The sequence below is a fragment of the Manis pentadactyla genome, chromosome 14 (assembly GCF_030020395.1).
Source record: "Manis pentadactyla isolate mManPen7 chromosome 14, mManPen7.hap1, whole genome shotgun sequence".
Classification (NCBI taxonomy): domain Eukaryota; kingdom Metazoa; phylum Chordata; class Mammalia; order Pholidota; family Manidae; genus Manis; species Manis pentadactyla.
Genome location: NC_080032.1, coordinates 6,322,877 through 6,346,041, shown reverse-complemented (window position 1 = coordinate 6,346,041; position 23,165 = coordinate 6,322,877). Strand labels below are relative to the sequence as shown.

General features: G+C 49.4%; 1 protein-coding gene across 16 annotated transcripts in view; it reads left to right on the top strand.

The window, feature by feature from the left end:
• DEPDC5 (DEP domain containing 5, GATOR1 subcomplex subunit) overlaps positions 1-18,934 on the top strand; it is a 112,089-nt gene extending 93,155 nt beyond the window's left edge. For 13 of the 16 annotated variants that reach the window (XM_057492365.1, XM_057492362.1, XM_057492364.1 and 10 more), the window contains 7 exons: positions 336-444; positions 1,728-1,952; positions 9,337-9,506; positions 12,350-12,521; positions 15,051-15,111; positions 17,927-18,009; positions 18,174-18,934. In XM_057492365.1, the coding sequence (XP_057348348.1) occupies positions 336-444; positions 1,728-1,952; positions 9,337-9,506; positions 12,350-12,521; positions 15,051-15,111; positions 17,927-18,009; positions 18,174-18,466 (1,113 nt within the window). In that variant the 3' untranslated portion in view covers positions 18,467-18,934. The other 3 variants (XM_057492363.1, XM_057492376.1, XM_057492375.1) reach the window with 3 other exon arrangements.
• Positions 18,935-23,165: the final 4,231 nt, after the last annotated feature.

Here is a 23,165-nt window from a genome sequence, read left to right as displayed (position 1 = left end):
CAAAATGTTAAAATTTGTTGAAGTTGGGTGGGCATACCTGCATTTTCTTTATACTTTATGTTTGAAGTATCTGATGGTATTATCATATGTGTTTGCCTTGTATATAATTATGCCACTGTAATTTAAACTGTAGATTGTAACTATAATTTAAAGTTACACTGTAATTTACACCAGGCACAACATTTGACATAGTGCAGTCGTCCTGGCTGAGAGTGGGTGGAGGGTAGGGTCCCCTCAGTGCTCCTTTCATCCCTTGACTCCAGTGTGTAACAGAGGACTGCACCTCTAAGATGAGACTCTGCAGCATTTCAGAGTGTCAATGTCTCTCCTTCTAGAAAATGCTGGAAGAGCAGCTCATCATGCACGCATCTGGTGAAGTCTGGCGGACCTTCATCTATGGCTTCTATTTCTACAAGATAGTAATGGACAAGGAGCCCGACCGAGGTCAGAGATGAGGCAAATGCTGTTGCCCACAGGGGCAGGTGTTTTTCCTGGTGACTTGCTCTTTCAAAGGATGTTGCTTCTTGAGCTCCTTATATGATTTTATATTTTGTATTCGAAGTTGATGCATCCATCAACTTCCTTAAGCATTTGTAGGAATTTAAGCATAACTGGAGTGACAGGTGTTTCTTAAAACTACAGAAAAATGCTGGGAACATTGTGGATGGAAGATAAACCTAAAAGAGGCTGAGGGACCTGGTGTGATGAAATTCCCATGAGTCATTTTTTGGTCACTATTTTTAATTATACTGCTTTCCACCCAGTGCAGGTGGTTTAAGTGTAACATGACAGGCTCTAATCTGCAACTAACAGCACTTTTTACTTATTTAGCCTTTAGACTCCATTTCTTCCTCCAGAAAGATTATCATGTCCTAGCAGGTTTTCCAAGATACATCTTACATTTTGTTTTGTTTTTTTCCCTTTTAATGAGAAAACATAATCTCCTAGAGAGCAGTCTCCAGCATGGTGGGAGCTGGCTTGGGTAGCACTGGAGGCACTCAGGATTCAGACTGGTGTCTCCAGTCCACCCAGAGTACGCCGGGCCCTTGGCTGGGAGTGACTCCCATCCTGCAGACAAATGCTGCTCGGCCTCTGGGTTTAAGGAATCATATATACATCAGATGGAGCGGCTTGTGCCACTCGCCGTGTTCTTTTACCCAGGACATATCAGAAGTAGATCTTTGTGGGAGTTGCCCTTGTAGCCACTGGTGTGTCCATCACTACTTCACTTAAATTCTGAGTTTGACCAGTATATACCTATTTTACCTTCAAGTTGGAAAAAACTCACTTTTTGGTATATGCTCTGAAATTTGGGGTCTGAAACCAAGGATAAAAAAATAGATATTTTTTTAATTGAAGTTCACATAACATAAAATTAACCACTTTCAAGTGAACAATTCAATGGCATTTAGGACAGTCACAGTGTTGGCAGCTACCACCTGTTTCATTCCAGACTGTTTTCATCGCCCTGACGGGAAACCCTGTACCCATCAGCAGGCACTACCAGTCTCTCCCTTCCCCATCTCCTGGCCACCACCAGTCTGCTTCCTGTTTCTAAAGACGCATATTCTGGACATTTCATTTGAGTGGAAACATACAATATGTGCCTTTTGCATCTGGCTTCTTTTACTGAACATGTTCTCAAGGGTCATCCACATTGTAGCATGTATCAGTAAGAAAATAAGCATTTGTGCTGAGGGCACTTTCTCCCTCCCTGCATTTCCCAGTGGCCATGCAGCAGCCTACCACCTGGCACACGACTGCGGTGGACGACTTTGCCAGCTTCCAGCGCAAGTGGTTCGAGGTGGCCTTTGTGGCCGAAGAGCTCTTGCATTCGGAAATTCCTGCCTTCCTCCTGCCCTGGCTGCCCAGCCGGCCAGCGTCCTATGCAAGCAGGCACAGCTCCTTCAGCCGCAGCTTTGGGGGACGGAGCCAGGCAGCTGCACTTCTAGGTAGGTGCCCAACCCAGATGAGACCTGGGGATGCCAATGTGGGTGGCTGAGGGAGAGTGGCAGCCAGCCAAGGGAGTGATGCCATGTGGACCAGGATTAGAACTGCCATGGCATCGGCCACCCTGTTGGCACTGTGGGCTCCTGTGCTAGCTTCCATGGCTGAGTGGGTCAAGTCCATTATTTTCCCAACCAACAGTGTTCAGCAGTTCTCAAATAAGGACAGGTGCAAATAAGCCTGCGTGGATAGGAGAGAAAAGACGAGGTGGCCACTTTTCCCAAGGGGCCCTCAGGATATGGGATGGGAGCTAGTGCTCACTGGTGCTCGAGTTCTGCTAGAGGCTTTCCCTTCGACTGTAGTGTCCTAGGATCTCAGAAGACAAAGGGACCTCAAAGGTCATCCATTCCAGACACTTATGCTGAGCATGAATCTCCCCTTAGTCGTTTCTCCCGACATGTGATTACCACGTCAGGGGTGTAAGCCAGAGCTCTTCCCTGCCTTCCTCGGCTCCTGCAGCTCTCAGATGCGGGTGAATGCCTACGTAGTGAATGGCGGTGGCCTCCAGTAGGAAATGGGACTTCCACCCTCAAGGACTGGACTGATGAGTTGAGATGTGAGCACTTTTTCAAATGTGTGCTCCAGGCAAGGCATCATGGGGTTGTATCTCAGTGGCAGGTTGGGGAGATCCTGAAAAGCCTCTAAGGAGGAAGCCAACATAACATCCACCAGACCCCAGTCAGACTCCACCTTCTACTCAGTTTGCCTGGAAACACCCAGCTAGCTGGAGTTCTTACCTTGCTGGTAGAATGGAAATGTTAATAGTCACCGCAATTTCCAGATCCTCAGATTCAGTGGGACCCAGGTGTGACTTCGCCTTTACCTTACACCCTCGCCCAGTGTGCTGAGTGCCAGGTGTGAGAAGTGCCCCCTCCTCCGTGGTCACGACTTACCCTCTCCCTTGTGTTGTGCTTCTCTCTCTCTACCTCCTTGGGGTCTTTTGGAAACACAGAGGCATGGACTTCCTGTACTTCCTACCCACTAGTTACCAGTATACCCCCACCATCATCCAGTGTGACAAAATGTCTCCTGACATTGCCTGATGTTCCCTTGGGAGTGCAAAATTTCCCCCAATTGAGAACCACTGCATTAGAGGGAATTGAGAGATTCCAGTGAGGAGCCAAGATCCAAGAGCTCTGCTGAACCCGAGAGGCCCGGAAGCTAATCAATCACTTCCCTGAACAGGTGTCAGGTTGAGCAAGTGGGCATTTTCAGAGCATGGGGGTGGGATGCGTGGTTGGAGCAGGAGCTGGGTGGGTGGTGGGAAGCACTGTTCTCCACCAAGCCCCACTCCGGGGCCCCTGTGCATTCAGCGGGGCATCCGTGGTTGCTCTAGCCCTGCCTGATGTGGCGCAGTGCAGTAACACTAAAAACGGTGATTTCTAGAGCATTTATGTGTCAGGCACTGTACCAAGCAGAAAATTATCTCACTTAATCTTCATCTCAGTCCTGTGACGGATGTATGGTATCTACCTTTAGAGTTCACAAACTGAGGCTCAGACAGGTGAATATACCTCCCCAGGCACTGTATCCACTTAGTGCTGGGACTGGAGTCTCTTCTTGGGACTCCCTCCGAGCTCTAACCACACTGCACTACGGCCCCAGGAGGACCGGAGTCAAAGCCTGTCAGAACTTCAGATGCCTTACTTGATGGCCCAGCCCAGGCGCACAGCTTCTTGAGTGATGAAGGGTCCCTCCAGGTTCCAGCCGCATGCTCCAAAACTGTGGCTGTCTTGTGTTCCCCTCTCATCTTTCCAGCACACTCCCTCCAGTCCCAGCTTTAGTAACTCAGATCCCACCAGGACCTATGTCCACTTATTCTTGCCATCTTTCCAGTCTGCCCCCAACCCTGTACCTCCTGTCTTCATGTCCCTCACTCACAGTGCAGAGCCATCAAACCTCTAACCTCTCAGCTCCCCTTCCCCACCCTCAGCGTCCTGTGTCACCAAGCAGACTGAAGCATTGGAAGTAAACCACATTCCACCTGCCTTCTGCCCTCCCCATAGCCATGTCTGTCCCCACCATGGATGCGCCACCTCTGCTCCTCTCAAGGCCTGTGCAGAGGACCCCACCCTCTCAGCCCTCCAAGGGCCAGCTGCCTCTCTGAGTACTCCCTCCACCAAAACATCCCACTGTCTGCAGATACACAGCCTCTCATGTTGTCAAAAGTAAAGCAAAACAAAACAAGCAAAAAAGCTCAAGTCAGGTTTCTGTCCATCCCCTCTGCTGGAACAGCTCCTCCCCAAATTACTGGGACCTCCATGGTGCTCAGTGCCAGGCCTCCTTGCCTCGTCAGCAGCGTTGGCCAGATACCCCTAACTTCTCCCGCAAGTGCTGCTGCTGCCTGGCTTTCAGGACCCCGCTCTCTCGGCCCTCCTCCCCTTTCATCAGCCTCCTTTGCTGTTTCTCCTCAGCTCCCCGATCTGTCAACCTTATTGCACCAGGCCTCAGCCCGGGCCCTCACTGCCAGGCCCCAAGGCATCTCGCCTGGTGTGCTGACCTGCACTTCCCCTGGGGCTGGTCGTCCCCAGGTCTGCCTCCATCCGAGACCAGGGCCTCCAGTTGGAGACCCATCCATCCGTCTCCTGACCTGACATCTCTTAGATGACTGGACGGGAAGTGTTCCTACAAAGCTCCTGCTACTCCCTGAACCTTCCCTTCTCATTCCAGGCACTCGGTCCAGAAAACTCAGTTGGCTTCATGCTCTTCATTGCCCTCCATCGCGACCCAGTCCATCAGCAAATTCTATCTTTATATCCACATTCTGTATAGTTCCAGAATTGACCACTTCCTCCTGTCTCCTCTGTGGCCCCCCGGTCTAAGCCACCGTCATCTCCTGCCTCCATTATTGCAGTTACCTCTCAGTTGGCCTCCCGACTTCCACCCTTGCTCCCCATAATCCACTTTCCATGGGAGCCAGAGACCCTTTCAGCTGAGGCCCTGTTCCTCCTCTGGGCAGGATCTTCTCATGGCTCCCAGCTCACTTGGAATGCGAGCCAGTCTTTGCAGCCCACAAGCTCTCCACGATGTGGCCCACGCACTCCGTGCCGCATCTCCTGCTCTCTCGGCTTCAGCGCACCAGCTTCCGTGCACATCTGCGAACACACTGAGAACTCGGATCCACCCGCGGCCCTGGCCCCCTGGTGCCCTCAGGGCTCCTTCCCTCACTTCCGTCAGGTCTCTGCTCCATCCAAGGTCACCGTATGGATGAGACCATCCTCGACCCCGCCCCGCCCACTCTGGGCCCCTCATCTTGCTTCTCAGTCTTATTTGCTCTTCTCATTCCTGCCATTGTGTGTGTTTGCACAGTTCATGTGCTTTTCCCCTTCCACAGAGACTTAAGCTGGGTGATGAGCTTCATTTCATTCGCTGGCTGCCCCAGCACGTAGTGGTACTTGACACATAGTAGACTTGTCACAAATAAATGTCGAACATATAAAAAAAGGTGAAGGAATGTAGTTTGTTAGAATTGGAGAAAGTTGGATTTGGAACATTAAGTCTGGAGTCAGCAGACCTTCGTAGACTAAACAATGAATTGTCAAATAGTCAGAAAGACAGTAATTGTACCATTCATCCTGTTGAGAATGCTGCCAGCCAGGGAACAGACAAGCTGCCTGTCACTAGGTCCCCAGCCCGTGAACAGACAGGCTGCATGCCGTGGAGCTGTGTACACAGTCCCAGCCTGCTTGCTGCACTGACTCCCAGGTTAGTTGCTGCCTCTGGGAAATGCTTCAGAACCTGTCTCCTTTGCATCATCATTTCAGTCTGGAGGCTGTCTTCACATACTCTAGATGAGCATCCTCATTTCCAAAGGCTCCTTCTTCAGCAGGTTGGTCATACCCTCTCTCCATTGCCAGACTCTTGAGCTCAAGAGGAGATTCAGATCATTTAACTTTAGCTTCAGTTCTTAGTTACTTCAGAAAATTGCACTCAAAGAAGAGCAGCATATAGAAAAATAGGTCATGTGTCCAAAAAAGAGGAAGAGTAGGACAGGAGAGGATTTATGGCTTCAGCAGGTAGTTAATGAGGTGGGTGTTCTTCCCTAGGGGTCTGCATATGTGTGTCAGGGGGTCAGTGATTCTGAAACCAGGCAGAATCTTCCTGGTGTGTGTTTTCTAGGACAACTTCCTTTTATTAGTTTTCTAGTGGCTCCCAAGATTGTTAAAGTGGAATTTTGCTCATCACCTTTCCCAAAGGAAGGGGGTTTCTTTTCCTTTTAAACCTGACGTGGCACCACTGCAGCTAATTCTATCCAGTAACATCCCTCAGACCTTTGTGTTAGGATATGAGATACTTCTTCCCAGTGTGTTTTCAAGTAAGAATATAGACTTACTATGTCATTTACTTAAGTGAGAAAGATCGGTTGTCTTTAAATTGGAGTATCTTCAGTGTTGGGGGTTTTTCTCAGAAAAAAAATGAACAGGATTTATAGGGATAGAAAAGCCTGTGTTTCATTTAATGACCTGCTCTCTTTTTTGTTTATTTATCTTGACATGTTCCTTCTTAAACTTTCTAATTCTCATTGGAAAGCTGTTTTTCTCAGTGGAAAGCTGTGTTGAAATGCCTGGTGGTGGCACATGGTCCTGTCTGGCTCGGTAGCTCCTGCGTCCCCACCCCTGTCATCCTGTACTGCTGAGCTGCGAAGCCACAGTGGCATCTGAGGCCCTGGAAGAAGCAGCACCTCATTTCCAAAGCTCACTCACACACCTTTTACTTTTCAGCCTTTTTTGACAACCTGCTGTATAGAGGGGTCAGAAGAGGCCATAGAGCACCTTAGCCTACACCCTGATGCTTGGACATTTTCTGCAGCACTCCTAATAAGCAGCCAGCCAGCTGTTCTTTGAAAACTCCCACCAATATTGCACTCATTTATGAGATCACTCATTCTGTTTTTGGGCACCTCTGATTGTTACTTGAGCTTCAGTGCCCTACCTGAGGTCAGTCTCTGCTCTGGTGACACTGATCCCCTCCCAGGCCATTAATCGCCCCCTTGCTGTGACCCAGCTGAAGGATTCTCAGCCTGCTCCTCCTCTCAGTTTACACATAATTATTGGACTCTGTCTGTCCCAAGGTGAGTAAGTCCATTCTTACGGAATCAAGGAGTGATTCAGAGAACTCACCGGAAGCTGCAACCCAGCTGAGCATGCGCCTTTTCAGGAGTATCAGCCTGCTGGCAGCATCTGTACTGTCAAATCTAACCCCTCAAGTACAAAGCTAGTGATATCTTGATCCTGTGACCACTTGGCTGAACAGCGCATGCCCTTGGGCTTCCTCAGACCAGCCTGTTCTGAACGTAATGTACTAGATGGGAGAGACAAGATGTGCAGGATCACTGCTGGGGCTTACCCAGTGCCCTTCTTTTGTGACTGGGGCTGTCCCCTGGGGAGGACTGCAGTGTCCAAGACCAGAGAGTAAAGCTTTCTTCTTTTGATTTGGGCTGTCAAATGAAGGGTTACTCTGGCGGGATCATGAATCAGGAGCACAAGGCAGAGACAGAAACTAGATTTGATGAGCCTTTTAGCATGGGAGCTGCCCAGTTCTCCAGCCTAAGTACCACGGACATTGAAGCAGTGTCCATGGGAGTCACCAGCGGGCCTCAGATTGAGCATTGGTGCACTTGGGCTTCAAGTGGGAGGAAGGAATAGTAGGAATGGGAGGGGAGTTACAAGTGAGGGAGGCTAGAGGAGAAGGCAGGAGGGGGAGACTGTGACCCCCTCTCATCCATGTTTTGCCTGATCATCACTTGTCTTCTGTGCAGCAGGGCAGGCACCATCTCACTCTGCAGAGAGGGACTCAACCAGGAGAGAAGCCACGTTCTCAAGGGCACATGGCTAGTAAATGGCAGAGTTTAGATCTTGTGACTTCAAATCAAGAATGTTTCCCATTTTGCATGTTCTAGTTTTGAGAGAATGATCACCTGTACACCTGGCAGCTGAATATCATGGTGTCTGCCTGGGTGCCATTCAGAGTCTAGCTATCACTCCACTGCCTCCCAGCAGCTCATTAGAATTGCTGACTCAGAGCCATTTTATCCTTGTGAGTGATAAAAGCCACTCAGCACTTATCCACTTTCTACCTGCAGAACCCAGAACTAAGCTGAGTGCTTCAGATAAGGAAATGCCATTAAACTTCTGGGGGCAAGGGGTTGATCATAGTTTATAAATGCCAGGTCTGGCCATGCCCAGCTAGGCAGAGCAGAGCCCTGATCTTTCCTTTACCTCTGAGCCCGTTTCAGACCTTCAGTCTGGTCAGGAATTTGGTCATCTGACTTATCTCCCTAATGTCCCTATCCTGGGTTGAGTAGGGTTTCTGAGGAGGAGTTCCAGATAGCATGAGCCAGTTTGATAGCAACCCAGAATCCTCGAGCAACACACAGCTGATGGAACAGGGCATTAAGCTCGTTATGAGGCTTCATTTCTTGAGAAAAGATTATAGAACTATGGCATTCCTGGGTTGAAACCAGAAAAGCAAGACTTCCTCCTCACTGTGTTCTGGGCCATCTGTGTCCCATCGTGGTCTCTGGAATTGGAATATCTGAGGTTCAGCCTGGCCGGGTTTCTGACTCTATGATGCTGGCCAAGTCCTTTCCCCTCCATGGGCTGCTGTGTCCTCATTTGTAAAATGAAGGGGCTGGATTAGATTAGGGGGAAGCAAACTACCGCTTTACTGGCCAGATCTCACCTACTATCTGCTTGTTTACTCGTTGTTTTATAATAGACTTTATTTGTAGAGCAGTTTTAGATTCACAGCAAAATTGAGCAGATAGTACATAGAGGTTTCATATGCTCCTTGCTATAGCACACACAGCTTCCCCTACGGTCAGCACCCTGCACCTGAGCGGGACATCTTTTAACAGTCTATACACCTACACTGAAATTATCACCCAAAGTCTGTGTTTTATGTTAGAGTTCACTCTTAGTGTTGTACATTCTGTGAGTTTTGATAAATATATAATGATGTATATCTACCATTACAGTATCATACAGAGTAGTTTCACTTCCCTAAAAAGCCATCTCTTTTTATAAATAAAGTTTTAATTGAAACATGGCTGAGCCCACACATATACATAATGTCTACGGCTGTTTTTACACTATAATAGCAGAGTTGAGTGGTTGAAACAGATGTATAGCCTGCAAAACCTAAAATATTTACTATCTGGCCCTTTACAGAAAAAGTTTGCCAACCCCTGGACTAGGTGATTTCCAGGAAGCTTCTAGAACCTGCAATTTTCTGTTAGGTGACTCCGCCATTTCATATCTGGATATCTTTCTCCTCATCCCACTCCCCCTTTCCCCTCCCTCTCGGGGTTTCTCCTGTGTGCTGACGTAGCTGCCACTGTCCCAGAGCAGAGGACTGTGACCCTGGACGTGGATGTGAATAACCGCACAGACAGACTGGAGTGGTGCAGCTGCTACTATCATGGCAACTTCTCCCTGAATGCGGCCTTTGAGATCAAGCTCCACTGGATGGCAGTGACTGCGGCAGTTCTCTTTGAGATGGTGAGACTCTCTTTGTGTTGTTTTTGGGGCCCTGGTTCACCTTGGCGAGGAGCATGGTGGATGCTTAGTAGAGATTCTTGTCACCTTTTTTTTTTAAATTTCAGGTTCCTATTACCTTTCACTTGGACTATGGAATAATCTCTTTAACAAATTTAGGTGTAGTAAAATATTCAGTCAAAAGGGTATATAGATCAGGGATTCTCAACCTTGACACCACTGACATGTGGGGCCAGGTAACTCTCTGTGATGGGGGCCTGTCCTGTGCATTGTAGGAGGTTAAGTGACATCCCTGGCCTCTAAGTGCTGGGAACACACCCTTATTGTGACAGCTGAAACTATCTCCAGATATTGCTGTATTTCCCCAGGGACGGAGAGTATTGTCCCCAGTTGAGAATCACTGATAAATAGAGTGAAAAGCGAGTCTCTTTCCCAACCTTACCCCATTTCCTGGGACTTTGATCTAAAATCAACCATCTTACCATTTTGTTGAGTACATTTCCAGAGAGATTTTGTGCATGTATAAAGCCTTGTTACCTTTTCTTCTTTAAAAGATATGATATCTTGGAATATATACTGTTTACATTGTAGGGTTTTTTTGGTCTTATAGTAAATATATACTGTTTACACTGTATTTTTTCTATGACCCATATTTCTTTCATATTAATATAAGAAAATACCTTGTTTTTGTTTTTGTTTTGCCTCATTGTTTTTAAGGGCTATGGAATATTCTGTTGTTTGTTTGTATCATAGTTTACTTAATGAATCACCCTTTAATGAGCATTGCTGCTTTTAACTCTGGGGTGTGATTTTGCCCCCATAGGAGCATTTGGTCACATATGGAAACATTTTTATTTATCACAAATGGTGGAGGAGCGCTCCTGATGTCTAGTGGGTAGAGACCAAGGATGCTGTTCACCATTCTACACAGCATAGGACAGCCTCTGCGACAAAGAAATAACCAGCCAACCCAAAGGTCACGAGTGCCCATTGGTCGTGTGCCAGTCTTTCCTCCTCCTAGTCCTTGCTGGCCTGTCTGTCTAACCATGTCACTCATTACTCCTGCACTAAGAAGCCATTGCCACAACTGTCCCCAGGTTCTAGTGTCCACAGAGTAAACACTCCTAACCCATGCTGTCGGGATCTCCCAGGAGCTTCGTTAGCCATCTTTACAGTCAGCTACTCTTTTTATACACTCTCCCCTGCAACCAAAAAGAATATTTTTCTAAAGCATCAACTGAGTCCCGCTCTCTTCTAACACTGGCCCAAGCATCTCATCACACAGCTGAGAGCAGCTGAAAGTTCAGAAAGAGCTCGCAAGGGCTAGGCGGTGACCAAAGGGGAACGAGCACAGCACCCGCTGATGACACAGGGTTCTTGTTTTGTCCAGGGCTCAAAGGCCGAGTTTTGTCACGCAAGACAGCATCTGGAGGAGGAGATTTGTCGGGGTCTCTGCCCAGCCCATGTGCATCCACGTGCCGTGAGCGCCTTGGAGGGTCCTCGCCCTGGAGAGACTCTCCTCAGGGGAGCATTCTTATGGTGCAGGCCCAAATGGACATCAGCTGCCTATCCTCGGTTTGCCGAGGACCCCGGCTCTTCCCCAGGCAGGCGGCACTGGGACAGCCGCTCGCTCCAGGCACAGCGGAGCCTCTGCCTGCAGGTGTAACCTTCGAAGCCCTGCCAGATAATCCTACCTCACAGCAACATTCTTAGACACATATAGTCACAGTTTGGCAGGAAGAAGAATATTTATTGCCTCGGAGGAATTTAGCAGCTGTTTTTCAAAAATACATTTTTTACACCAATTCATGTAAAACTCACTGGAAGCTGCTAATCCATTTATCATTTTATTGTTTGTAGACATCTCTGGTGTAGGTTAATTATTATTTTAAAGCAATGTCCAGATTTGTTACAAATGACATTTTATTAGAGTAAATACTATGTAAAGTAAAAAGGTGGTTGAGCCTTAGAATTAATTATTTTGGTTAAACAGAGATCTTGGTTTTTATTATTGTTGTATTGTTGTTCTTACAAGTATTCCTGGGAAAAAAGATAAGAATACTGCCCTTCAGTTTTCAACATAGTCATATTGCTTAAGTCAAGGTATGGCCCAATCTGTAGGTTTTTGAAATATTATTTGACTTGAATCTCATCTGTATGCCAGAGCCATGTACATCAACTTAAAAAAAATACATCAGTTTTATGGTTATAAAAAGTATCTTAAGACCTAGAAAATTGCCACTGTTCCCTAGGAAAATGTAATTTGAGAGGGTTTGTCTTTATGTCCCAGAAACTTTTGTTCTCCATCAGCCTTCTTCAGACAGCTTTTGGTAGTTTGCCAGAGTGGCTCTCTTTCTGCCAGGTTAGGGGTTATCACTTCTGGCCAGAGGCCACCACAGTCATCTTGCACCCCATGTCATGTCCCTTCCAGCCAGCCTGAGTGGATTGTTTTCCTATTTGTTACTTTGGACTTAGTAATTTGATAAAGGACAAAATTAGGACTTAACATATATCCTGTGACCTTCCTCCAACATCCTATAGAATGAGAAGGGTTTTTTGGAGGCAAGAATAGCTCTCATCATTCTCTTCCTTCCAAAAGAAACACTGACGTTGCAGAAGCTCAGGCCAAAAAGAGGAGCTGTGTGCTCAACACAGTATTTCAAGTGTTCGTCAGCAGGTTAAACTGCACTTCTTCTGCCCAGGACCAGTTTGGAGCCGGTGAACATTAATAAATGAACATGCCAGTCAGTAGGCATGCCACCACTCCAGTGGCTTCGATCCTTGGGAAGTATTTTCTCCTGTCTGAATGAACTTGGAGATGACATTGTTTCTTTGCTTTCTACCAGGTCCAAGGTTGGCACCGAAAAGCCACTTCCTGTGGCTTTTTGTTGGTCCCCGTTTTGGAGGGTCCCTTTGCATTGCCCAGTTACCTGTATGGTGATCCGCTTCGAGCCCAGCTCTTCATCCCGCTCAACATCAGCTGCCTGCTCAAAGAAGGCAGCGAGCACCTGTTTGATAGTAAGAGATACTCCCCTCTGGTTGTTCCGTCCCCGTGAGTGAGAACCCCTACTTGTAGGACACATCTGTGGGTCCCTAATCAACACAGGCCGGTGCATGGAGGGAGCCTTTGGACAAGGGGCTGAAAGATCTGGATTTTGATGCTGGTTCTTGTCTTAGTGGCTGGGTAACCCCAGACAAGTCACTTACTAGTGACTCTGAGCCTCAAAATCCCCATTTCTCAAATGGGAGCACCTAACACTGCCTTGCCAGCTCAGGAAGAACCTCGAAGGCCTGGAGTGTGAGATGGGTGGGAGAGGGTCTGATGCTCGTGAATCAGAAGTGGCACTGGTATCTCCCCTCACTCTCCTTTCTATGCTCTAGCCCTACTGGTTTGGGCCACGGGGATTTGAATCTGGCAGGAGGCTCCAATCTACTGTTCCATGCAGAAAGGTCAAAAAAGGGAGGCATTGAAAGCAAAGCAAGAAACTGTGTCCTATTGTACAAAGCTGTGGCGTTTCAGCACCTGGAATGCTGCATGTGGCTTGAGTCCCACATATCAAGGCAGGCTGAGCAGGAGGAGGCTTGGAGGGGGACGGCAGGACGCCAGTCAGAGAGAGCCCTTCCCCTGGAACAGGATTAGCAGTGGGAATGGGAGCACGTGTGGGCCGACCCCAGAACTCTGAGGGCAGGTGTGGGGCAGACTGTCTGACCTCTCATAGTGCAGAACTTCTTACCGCCAGGTGCTCTTTGTGATGAACATGGGAATTGCTCCTACAAAGCTTTCAGTGAGCTCAGAGATGATCGTTTTAAAAATGAAAAGCAAGAGTTGCTTCTGATATGTCAGGAGCTCTTTAGTTTCTTAGATTTAGAAATTATAAATGTGAAAGAAAAACTTTCTAAAGCAGATGCTTTCTTCCCATGCCCTTGTAAGCCTGTATCGCGTTTGGTAGATGATACAGGCAGAGAACCAGCCTCGTCTCTCCAGGTTGGAGAGGCCAAGCTAAGCGCTCCTATGCTTTTTCTGTAGCAGGCTGTCCCTGGAGTGCAGTCAGCTTTTGTTCCAAAGGCAGGTCTATATATTCTTTGTTAACATCTTAAAAGACATTTTTATATAGACATATGTTTAAGTAATAGTTGGGGCTCCAGGCAGGCTCCACGGAGCTGCTGGAGGCCATAGATCTGTGATCCTTAGAGTTTTCAAAATGCTCTTCTCACACATGCACACACACACGCATGTGCTTTCTCATTTAGCCTCACTGTGGCTGAGAGAGGACCATTTTTGCAGTCCTGAAATGCCAGGTGATTGTGTTCCTATCTGACACTTCTCAGCCAGGCACCTCCTCAGACTGCTATTTTTAGTGTGTTGAGGAGATAGAGGAATCTCCCCCTACACCATCTAAAGACCCTCCTGGGGTTTTCCACCTTCACTGTAACAGCACAGGATTGCTGGCAGGGCTGGCACTGGAGGACATTTTTGTGTGAGCTGCCAGTTGTAACCTGGTCATAAAGACTGGCAGCATCCCTTGGTTGCCATGGTTACAGCTGAAGAAATGCCTTTAAAGGAATAAGGGCTTGCATTTAAAAATCTATTTTCTTGCTCCTATGCTTCTTCCCTTCCTGTTATCTCCCCTTCCAGTAACAGCAAATTCAAAACCTTAAAAATCTGACAAGAATCTTCTGTTGTGTTTTCTCCTATTAAAGCCAAAGCCTTTTCTTTTTTTGCTCTTTAGTTGCCCAGAATCCTCAAGTGTCTCCTAGATAGAAAATTCCCAATGCAGAGAGAGTAACCCAGCCATCCCAGGCACCCCTGTTCCTTGGGACGTCTTGTGCCCTACTGCTCCAGGCCTCAGCATCTCAGTCCCGAGAGCTGCCCCCGCCTGCCACCTATGGCTGTGTGACAGGCCTCAGCCTCCCACCCCCTCACCCAGCTTGTGGTCCTCACACCAGCCCCGCAGGAGCTCAGGAGGAGGCTGGGAGATGAAGGGGGGGGACGGGCACTCGTCTGCTTCACGCCCCTCCCCTTCCCAACCAGTCTCTTTTCCAAGAATCATTTTTATATTTACTTGCTTCAACTTACCCACCCCTAAAATGGAGCTTGTAAATTGCCTTTCCTTGTAGGGAAATGGAAGATGGTTAATAAAACATTTTTTTTCTTTTTGCTCCTTCAAAGCAGAAAGCATGCATTTACAGCTTGTCCTGTGTGCTTGAATATCATGTTCCTTTCCGCTTTTGGCATAGGAAGTCGTTAGGCTGAGTCTCATATTGAGCTCTGGTAGCTCACATTGGTTGCCAAGGACTCATATTCAACCCCTTTCTAGATTCTGATAGAGCTTTGGGGACAGGATGGTGAGAATGCTTGGCTGTCACGGTGGGCTGTCCCTGCCTGGGATGGAGGCTGGTCTCTCCGGAAGCAGGCAGTGTGCATAGTGGAGCCCAAGCTTCAGGGTGAGAACTGCCGAGAGCAGTGAAGGGTGCTGGTGGCCCGACTAGGTTGTCCCGTACCCTGCCTGGAATCCCAACTCGGATTTTGTTCTCTCCTCCTTTCAGGCTTTGAACCAGAAACATACTGGGATCGAATGCACCTTTTCCAGGAAGCCATTGCTCACAGGTTGGTCCCCTTGGCCAGAGGAAATAGTGGGGAAGGCATCAGTGTTTATGTTGAACAGCAGTTGCCAAGCAAAACCCCATCTGTTTCATTCCTGGGAAAATGGACCTCGTCCACCAATGACAAATTCGCTGCTTACCCCTGACAGGACCCTTTGCCTTGGTTCCGAAGCTCAGCACTAGCTCACCAGTGCCTGTAGCTGTTGTTTTCAGACCTCATTACTTTCTTCTTCCAGTTTAGGGGATAGGATAGAGCTTCCTCCTTAGCCCCCAACAAGAGCCAAGTTATCCAGGAGATGACATGAGATGAAAAAGTGTAAAACTTGTCAGGAGCCTCTGGACACATCTTGAAAAGACAATAAATCATTAAAAAGCAATAGATAAGTCAATAGGTATTTACTGGCACCTAATATGTGTGCGCCAGGGAAAGCCTGTCCCTGGCTTAGCGTCTCCCCTCAGGCCAGCCCAGCTTTGTCTCCTGAGCATCACTAGCACAGTATCCAGTGACTGCTTCATGTTAGTCAGGGTGAGAGCAAAGCCTCCTGTTCCTGCATCATCAATCCTCTCACCACACCTTCTTCAGGGTCACGTCATCTCCTTATTCACACGCCTTCAGCTGCTACACCCCCTACATGGGAGGAGGTCCAGTCTCCGCCTCTCCTTGCCCGTGCTGGCCCTGACCCGCTTTACACCTTACCCTGCCCTTGTCTTCACAGACCTAGCTCCAACCTTAGCAAAGCTGTAGAATGAGTGCCATCGCAGCTAATGCCCGCCCCGGGTAGGAGGGGTTGCCAATTTGGTGTAGAAGGTAGAGGGTGCGGTAGTCGGTGGGAAAGGCACGGATGTGGGAGGCAGACAGGCCTGGTCACTTCTGCCTCCACTGGTATCTGGATGAGGAACTGGGAGAAGTCTAGAACTGCTTTGCCTTTGTGTTCATCCCCCTCACGAGGTTGTGGGGAGGGTCTCTGCACTTCCTGGCCCCTAGAAAATCCTCAGTAGACAGTAGTTATTATTAGGAAGACCTGGACAACTGACAAGTTGGTGAGCAGACCTGACCCTGCTTGCCTCAAACGTCACTGGGCAGTCATTGTACTTTGCTGGCTGGAGATCACTTGGGCTGCGGACTTTATTGGTCAAGTCTGCTTTTTTTCTTCACAGTATCCTCTTCCTGCTCCAGATCCTGATGGTATCTTCTCTAAACTGGTGCTCTTTCCTCTTCAGCCTGCTTTTCCAGCCTTTGATTTCCTCGCATCCTCTGTCCAGCCCTTGTGTATCATTGCATGGCACTCTGCTGTGTGTCTTTCCTCCTAAACCTGCTCGTACTTCTCCACCCTGACCCCCTCCCACCTAGACTCCCACCTAGACCCCCTCCCACCTAGATCCCCACCTACCTTTCCCACTTAAACCACTCCCCCCAAATCCCCACCCCCTTGCACACCTGTCAGTCTTGCTCCATTAAGGATTCCCAGGTGAATCCTCTTTGCCTTTTTCCCCGATACACTCTGTCCACCTATTATACTAATTTAGGGGCCCTGGAGGCCAAAGGTATGCATTTTTCTTGTTTTTGTTTCCTTCTACAAGGCCTAGCAGAGTGCCTTGCCCAGAGTAGCTGTCCAACATGTAGCTTTTGCACAAAAGTGGAACTCTGGGTAGAACCATGGCTCTGAAATGAAACATTAGCCCACCCCTAAGGTCCATCTCCATGTTAGAAGTATCTAGCTTCCCTGGGCCTCCCTGCTGTGGCCCCCAGCTCCTCTGTCATCTTTTCTGGGCACTCACATCCCTTCCCTAGGGACTGGAGACCCCTGCCCTCTCTGCACTCCTGGCTCATGTGCTTCCCTAGGGGATAGTGGGGGGCCAAGCCCCATGTGGCTAAATTGTTTTTTTAAAATCAAACGTTTTTCCTGATAACCTAAGGAAGAAATGAGGCAAAATAGTTGTTGATGCCAGTGTAAAGCCAGCAGCACATGTATAGGGTGTAGCCCACGCCTCCCCAAGGAATTCAGCCCGGGAAAGAAGGCATTTTACTGCCTATAGTTCTGCTTCACCACTGCCTTTCTTACATAACCCCTCAGACTCAGGGCAGGAGCCACATCTGTTAACACGTCCTTTATAGCATTTAGCAGGTAGAGCTGTAATAAATGTGCATTATGAGAATAAAAAAACCAGGAATAGAACAAGCCGTAGACAGGAAGTGGAACAGAACAAGGTGTAGATGAAAAATGGCTCCTGCCCATTTCCAGAACACAGCAAAGCAGAGAGCCTCATGCTGGCCCCCCTCACGCATAAGAATTCCCACTCAGATAATGCATTCCATTTCAGCTCAGAGCCTTTACTGAGAGCCTACTGTGTGTTTAGCATGGGAGAACAGGGAGGAAAGGGAGAGAGGTGTGGCTGAAGCAAATTCAGATAAGGACCCTTTGCTCAAGGAGCTGCGGATCTCAAGCCTGGGGGGACAGCAGATTGCAGCGAGAGGCAGGGACAAAGTGCTGGATGGTGCGTGGCAGAAAGGCCTGATGGGCCACTGGGGGTCGTACGGCAGAGAGGGGTGGCCAGGCAGAGGGAGGCTGGATGGGGAGGTGAGGGCTTTCAGCCACCATGGAGATGAGAGGAGGCCAGGCAGGCTGGTGAGCCCTTGGAAGGGGTAGAGGTTGGGAAGCGATGAAGACCAAAATAAGCAGCCTGAATGTTTGTTCTTGAAAGAGATCTTTCCAGATCTGTTGAGCTCAGGCTGTCAGAGTCCTATTAGCCACACTTGCTCCCTTTGTCCCTTTAGCCAAGGAGGCCCTAATCAGTGTGTCTTCCTGTCTTTCCCTTAGGTTTGGGTTTGTACAAGATAAATATTCTGCCTCCGCTTTTAACTTCCCTGCTGAGAACAAGCCTCAGTACATCCACGTTACAGGTGAGGCGCTCCGGGCAAAAAGTGGGGCGGGTGGCCTCTGTGGCAGGAACGTGAGCCCTAGGAGGGGCCTGGCCCTGTGCACCAGGCTTCCTTCCCTCGACTGAGCCTGTGGCCGACCCTGTGCACCCTCTGGTGACTGTGACCCAGGGCCTCTCTCCCCGCAGGAACGGTGTTCCTGCAGCTGCCCTACTCCAAGCGCAAGTTCTCGGGGCAGCCACGGCGGCGGCGGAACTCCACCAGCTCCACCAACCAGAACATGTTCTGCGAGGAGCGGGTTGGCTACAGCTGGGCCTACAACACCATGCTGACCAAGACATGGCGCTCGAGCGCCACGGGGGATGAGAAGTTTGCTGATCGGCTGCTGAAGGACTTCATGGACTTCTGCATCAACCGCGACAACCGGCTGGTCACATTCTGGACGAGCTGCGTGGAGAAGATGCATGCCAGCGCCCCGTGAGGCCGGGCTGCACTGGGGTCAGAAGGACGGGGAGGATTCCGGTCTTGCTATTGATATTCAATAGAATCAGTCAGCTCTGGGCGGCAGATGGCAGTTTGCCACTGTAGGTGAGTGGGGGCTGTTGCTCATGCCTCTTCCCCCCACAAGTTTCTTCTACTTGAATAGAAACACTTTGGAAGCAGCTGGCGCCGAGAGCAGGTGGGAGGTACAGATGGCCCGTGGGAGGGCCTCAGCACTGGGGAAAGGGGCAGGCAGCCCCAACGAATGTCCTCGGAAAGGGGGTGGCTCCTGTGAGCGTCCTTTTCCTCCACCATACGTGGGCTATTTAGAGCAGAATTCCAGCCCAGAAGTGTGCACAGGATGTAAGATAATATTGTGAAATAATGTACTATAGGCTCACACCCGCTGTATATACCTGTACATATCAGAAGCAGGAATAAAGTGCCACGTGCCACATCTCTGCCCTCAGCGTGGCTCCCAGCAGCAGTGATCCCATCCATGCTGGGCAGTCCTGTCCCATCACTGGGGCCATAGTGGCTAATGAGGCAGCCACAGACGTAAGGAGGACTTTACAATTCACTGTCTTGGAGACTCTGGCTGGGAGTTCACCAAAAGATGTCTTCTCACAGCCCTTGGGCAGTAGCAAGGATGGTCTTAGTCAGGCCCAATGAGCAGATGGCGGTTTGTACTATCAGGAAACTGCAGGCTCGTGCTGTTGAAGGAGAATCTTTCTAAGTGGATGACCCAGCTGTGGTGTGCAGGTGGCATGGCTACTGAAGAAAGGCAATGGAAAGCCTCTGTTGACTCCAAGGTTTGGGATCCTCTGCCTAATGGGGTAAGATGCCATGTGGTGCCTCAAACTCAGAACCGTGCCCTAACTGCTGGCAGGTGGTGAGGGGCCGTAGGCCAAAGGGGAACCTGTCAGGTGCTGCCACATCCTCCCCCTGCATCTCTGCACACACAGTTGATCACAGGCCCTGTTGTACACCTCTGCTGCACCTTGCTCATCCACCCACTTCTTCCCAGGCCTTCTGTCGCCACTCCCCGCCCAGCTCTCCTCTGTCTTCCTCTTCCTCTTGTCTGGCCAGGAGAGCCCCTAACTCATCTCTGCTTCTACTCCAAGCCACTCTCCACTTGGCAGTCAGAGTCTTTTTAAAAACCACTCTGATTGTGCCCACCACCTATTTAGACCTCTCTGGTGACTGGAACTTCAAAAATCTTGGATGTGACCTTGCATAGTCTGGCCCCAAACTGTTCTCCAGCTGCCTGGAACATCATAAACTTAGTGGCTCATGTGATTCACAGACACTCTTCCATCTGCCTAGAACACTCCTTTACACTCCTCGGCACACCAAGCCGCCTCGCTACCTCCTCCTTATCCATCAGCTCTTGGCTCAAATGTCACTTCTCCTGGGCAGCACAGTAGGGCGCCCTGTTAGATCTTCCCACAGCACCTTGCACTTCCCCAACACTACTCAACGCCCTTACACTATAGCATGGCAGAAACTTGCCTGTTTTTGTTCATTTCTTTGTTCCTAAATGTGCAGCATAATAGTACTGATGTTGGAGAAATGCTTGTTGGCTGAATGTGTGGAGTAAATGAATCAACTCTGGGCTTTGGGGCTGGGCACTTGATGTTGCATCTGAATCTCCCCCTCACTGGTTCCTCAGTTACTTATTGGAGCCCATTTCCTCATCTGTAATATGGAATTGTCGATGCCACCTGGAGAGATTTTGAAGGATTTAGGTAGGTATGCTCCTACATGTGAAAGCACACTGGCTGATTCCTGGTGAGGGGCAGCAGGTCCTTGATAAAAATCCATTTTCCTTTCCCTTTTCACCTTCCCTTCCCTCAGACAAAAACCCTTTGCTCCTTTCTAAGTATCAGATTCCTTTGTTTATAAAATGGGAGGCTGTCTCCTAGGGTGGCTGGAGGATCAAAAGACAGATACATGTTGAAAGGATTTAGTAACCAGTGGGCAGCTAACAAATGCAGGCTCTCATGCACCCAGGTAGGAAGTCATCTTCCAGTGCCTCTGAGCCGGCTTCCTGAGCGTTCATGCTGGACACGGTAGCCACTGCCCTGGTCAGGTCAGGTCATATAGCCATCCTTTGTGAGCCTCCGTATCCTGTGTTCAAGGCCAGTGATCGCCCCTGCTTCCTGTCTTCTTCCCTCCTCCAAAGAGGACCCAGGAAAAGAATGCCCAGAAGTTAGAAAGCTGGGTTCCTCGCTGTCAGAGCTGAGCCTGAAGTGCACATGCCCTTGGGCCCCAGTTCTTCCTCCAATGGTGCCCCTCACTTTCCTCCTCTCTCTGACCAGCACCACCTTCCACCCACTCACCCAAGCCAGAATCTGGGAGTCAGACTCAGTCCTCCTCCAACTCCACCACCATGTAGCCTGCCCACCTGTCCCTCAGCCCCTGCCACCTCCCTCTGTCCCTGCTGCCCAGGTGCAGTGCCCAGCTCCTGTGGAGCATGTGGTTTGGTTGGACACGAAGGATGTGTGCGTGTAGATCAGAAGCCCCCTACAGGTATACAGATGTGGGTAATCTTTCCTTGGTGGAGAAAGGTAGAAAGCTTGAGGCCATGAGGACCTGGGTGTAAATTCAAGCCCTGCCATTTCTTAGCTGTGAGTACTAAGAGTGGAGGGTTCCATCTCCTGGCCGGGTCCTCACGTTTCTACCTAACCCCCCCCCCACACACACACTGTTGCTCTTGTGCACTTGTGACATTGTAATTATTGACTGACCCATTGCTGCTCATTAGGCTGAGAGTCCTTTAGTCAATAGGATTGGATGAGTGAGCCAGTGGGACCAAGGGCACAGGACTGTAAGAAGCACCTTGATGGGATCGCCAGTCCGGCTTCTGAAATTGAAGGCACTCATTCATGTTGAGATATAAGACCATTAAGGCCTAGACAAGCATATGACATGCTTTGGGTCACCCAGTGTGGGTGGAGATGAGATTCATCCAGTAAGACGAGCCCTAAAGCAGAGGGGGTTCTTGGAGATCTGGTCCAACCCCCGCATGTTCTCCCAAATAAGGAAACAGAGTGGCCTGCCCCAGGTTCTAGGTGGAACCAGATGAGGACCCAGGCCCTCTGGCTCTTGGCCCAGTGCCTTCTAGGCAGGCAGTAGCGTGGTGGTGCAGGAGGCAGGTGGCCACTTGCCAGCGTGTGACCCTGAGTAAGGTACTGGGGCTTCAGTTTCCTCATCTGTAAAATGAGACACTAATATCACCTCAGGATCCTGGAAACCACATGAGAGAATGTGGGTAAAGAGCTCAGATGGGTCGGGAATGTTGTGAGCCCCTCCCTGCAGGTTAGCTGTATGATAATGATGCTTGCTTTAGATTCTGTGAACCCCAGGACTTCAGAGAAGGGAATAACTCAAAGGCCAGAATGGACAGGGGAGTCTTTAAAGAGGAAGTAGCCTTGGGCCTTGCGGGATGTGTGGAGTCAAAGTGGTCAGGAGTCAGGGCCCCCTTGGCCCTCCTTGGGCTGGAGAGCTATGCTCTTCCAAGTAGCTGCTGTGGTCGTTCTGTCTTATCTGGGTCCCAGGAACCTTTGCTGGGAAGTTTTTTTCTGTTGGCAGAGGTGCCACAGTGCCAAGAGCAGGAAGAGGGCCTCCTGCCCACATTGCCCTGCTTCCTGCCCATCGTGAACAGGGTTGTTGCCTGAGACTGGGTGGCTCTGGAGACATTTCTCAGCTTTGTGGTTGTGCTTGAGGGGGCACACAGGCCCTGGTACACCTCTGGCAGCCCCACTCGGCCTCCTGGATGTGGAAATGAATCTGGGGTGGGGAACCATGTAGAGTGTGGGATGCAGAAAAATGTGACTGGAAAGAAATGAGATCTAGTAACATGTCCCTTTACCAAAGGAACTAGAAATAAGCTGACAAAGCTTCTAAGCAGAATTAGCTATGCGAGTCCCCCACCTGTGTTCTCCAGTGCTCCTATACACAAAAGCTCGCATAAATCACAGATTCCAGAGCCTCCCCAGAGGTTCTGATTCTGGAGGTCTGGGTCTCTGGGCAGTAAGCAGGCTCTCCGACCAAGTCTGCTGTCAGTGGTCTGTTTGAGAAACCCCGCCCGAGATCCCTCCTCTGCACTTCTCCCTGCTTGATTGACACACCATTCCAACCAGCCTGGAAATCTGATTCTCAGACCAGAGCAGATTAGAAGCCGCACACTGCAAGGTGACATAGTAGAGGCAGAGAACTCGGCAGCAGGGTGAGATGACACCTTGATGGGTCGATGGGCGGGGAGCAGGCGGAGCTACCGGACCTCCCGAGGTGCAGCCGGCCACAGGCCGAGCAGCTGGGCCAGCACACCGGATGGGCGTGGAAGCCTGCATTCCCTTGGTAGAAGAGACCCATCAAAATAATTAAAGTGGGGACTTTAGGGATAACAGAGGTAAATGATACACACCTGAGACACCAAGGCACTCTGTACGGCTTTGCTTAAGTGGATAGGAAATGGAGGGAAAGCTGAATGAAGTTAACTTACAATAGGCCACCTCAGTCACCCAGAGAATTTCAGGTACATGAAATAATGATAGTCACTTCATTTCTGAAGTGCTTCCTATGTTCTGGGCAGGGTAGTATGCTTTCCATGCCTTTCTATCGTGTAATCTTACCAACCACCATCATACCAGATCAGTGGCGGAAGGTCCGGAGGGAGCCCAAGGCCGCACAGCTAG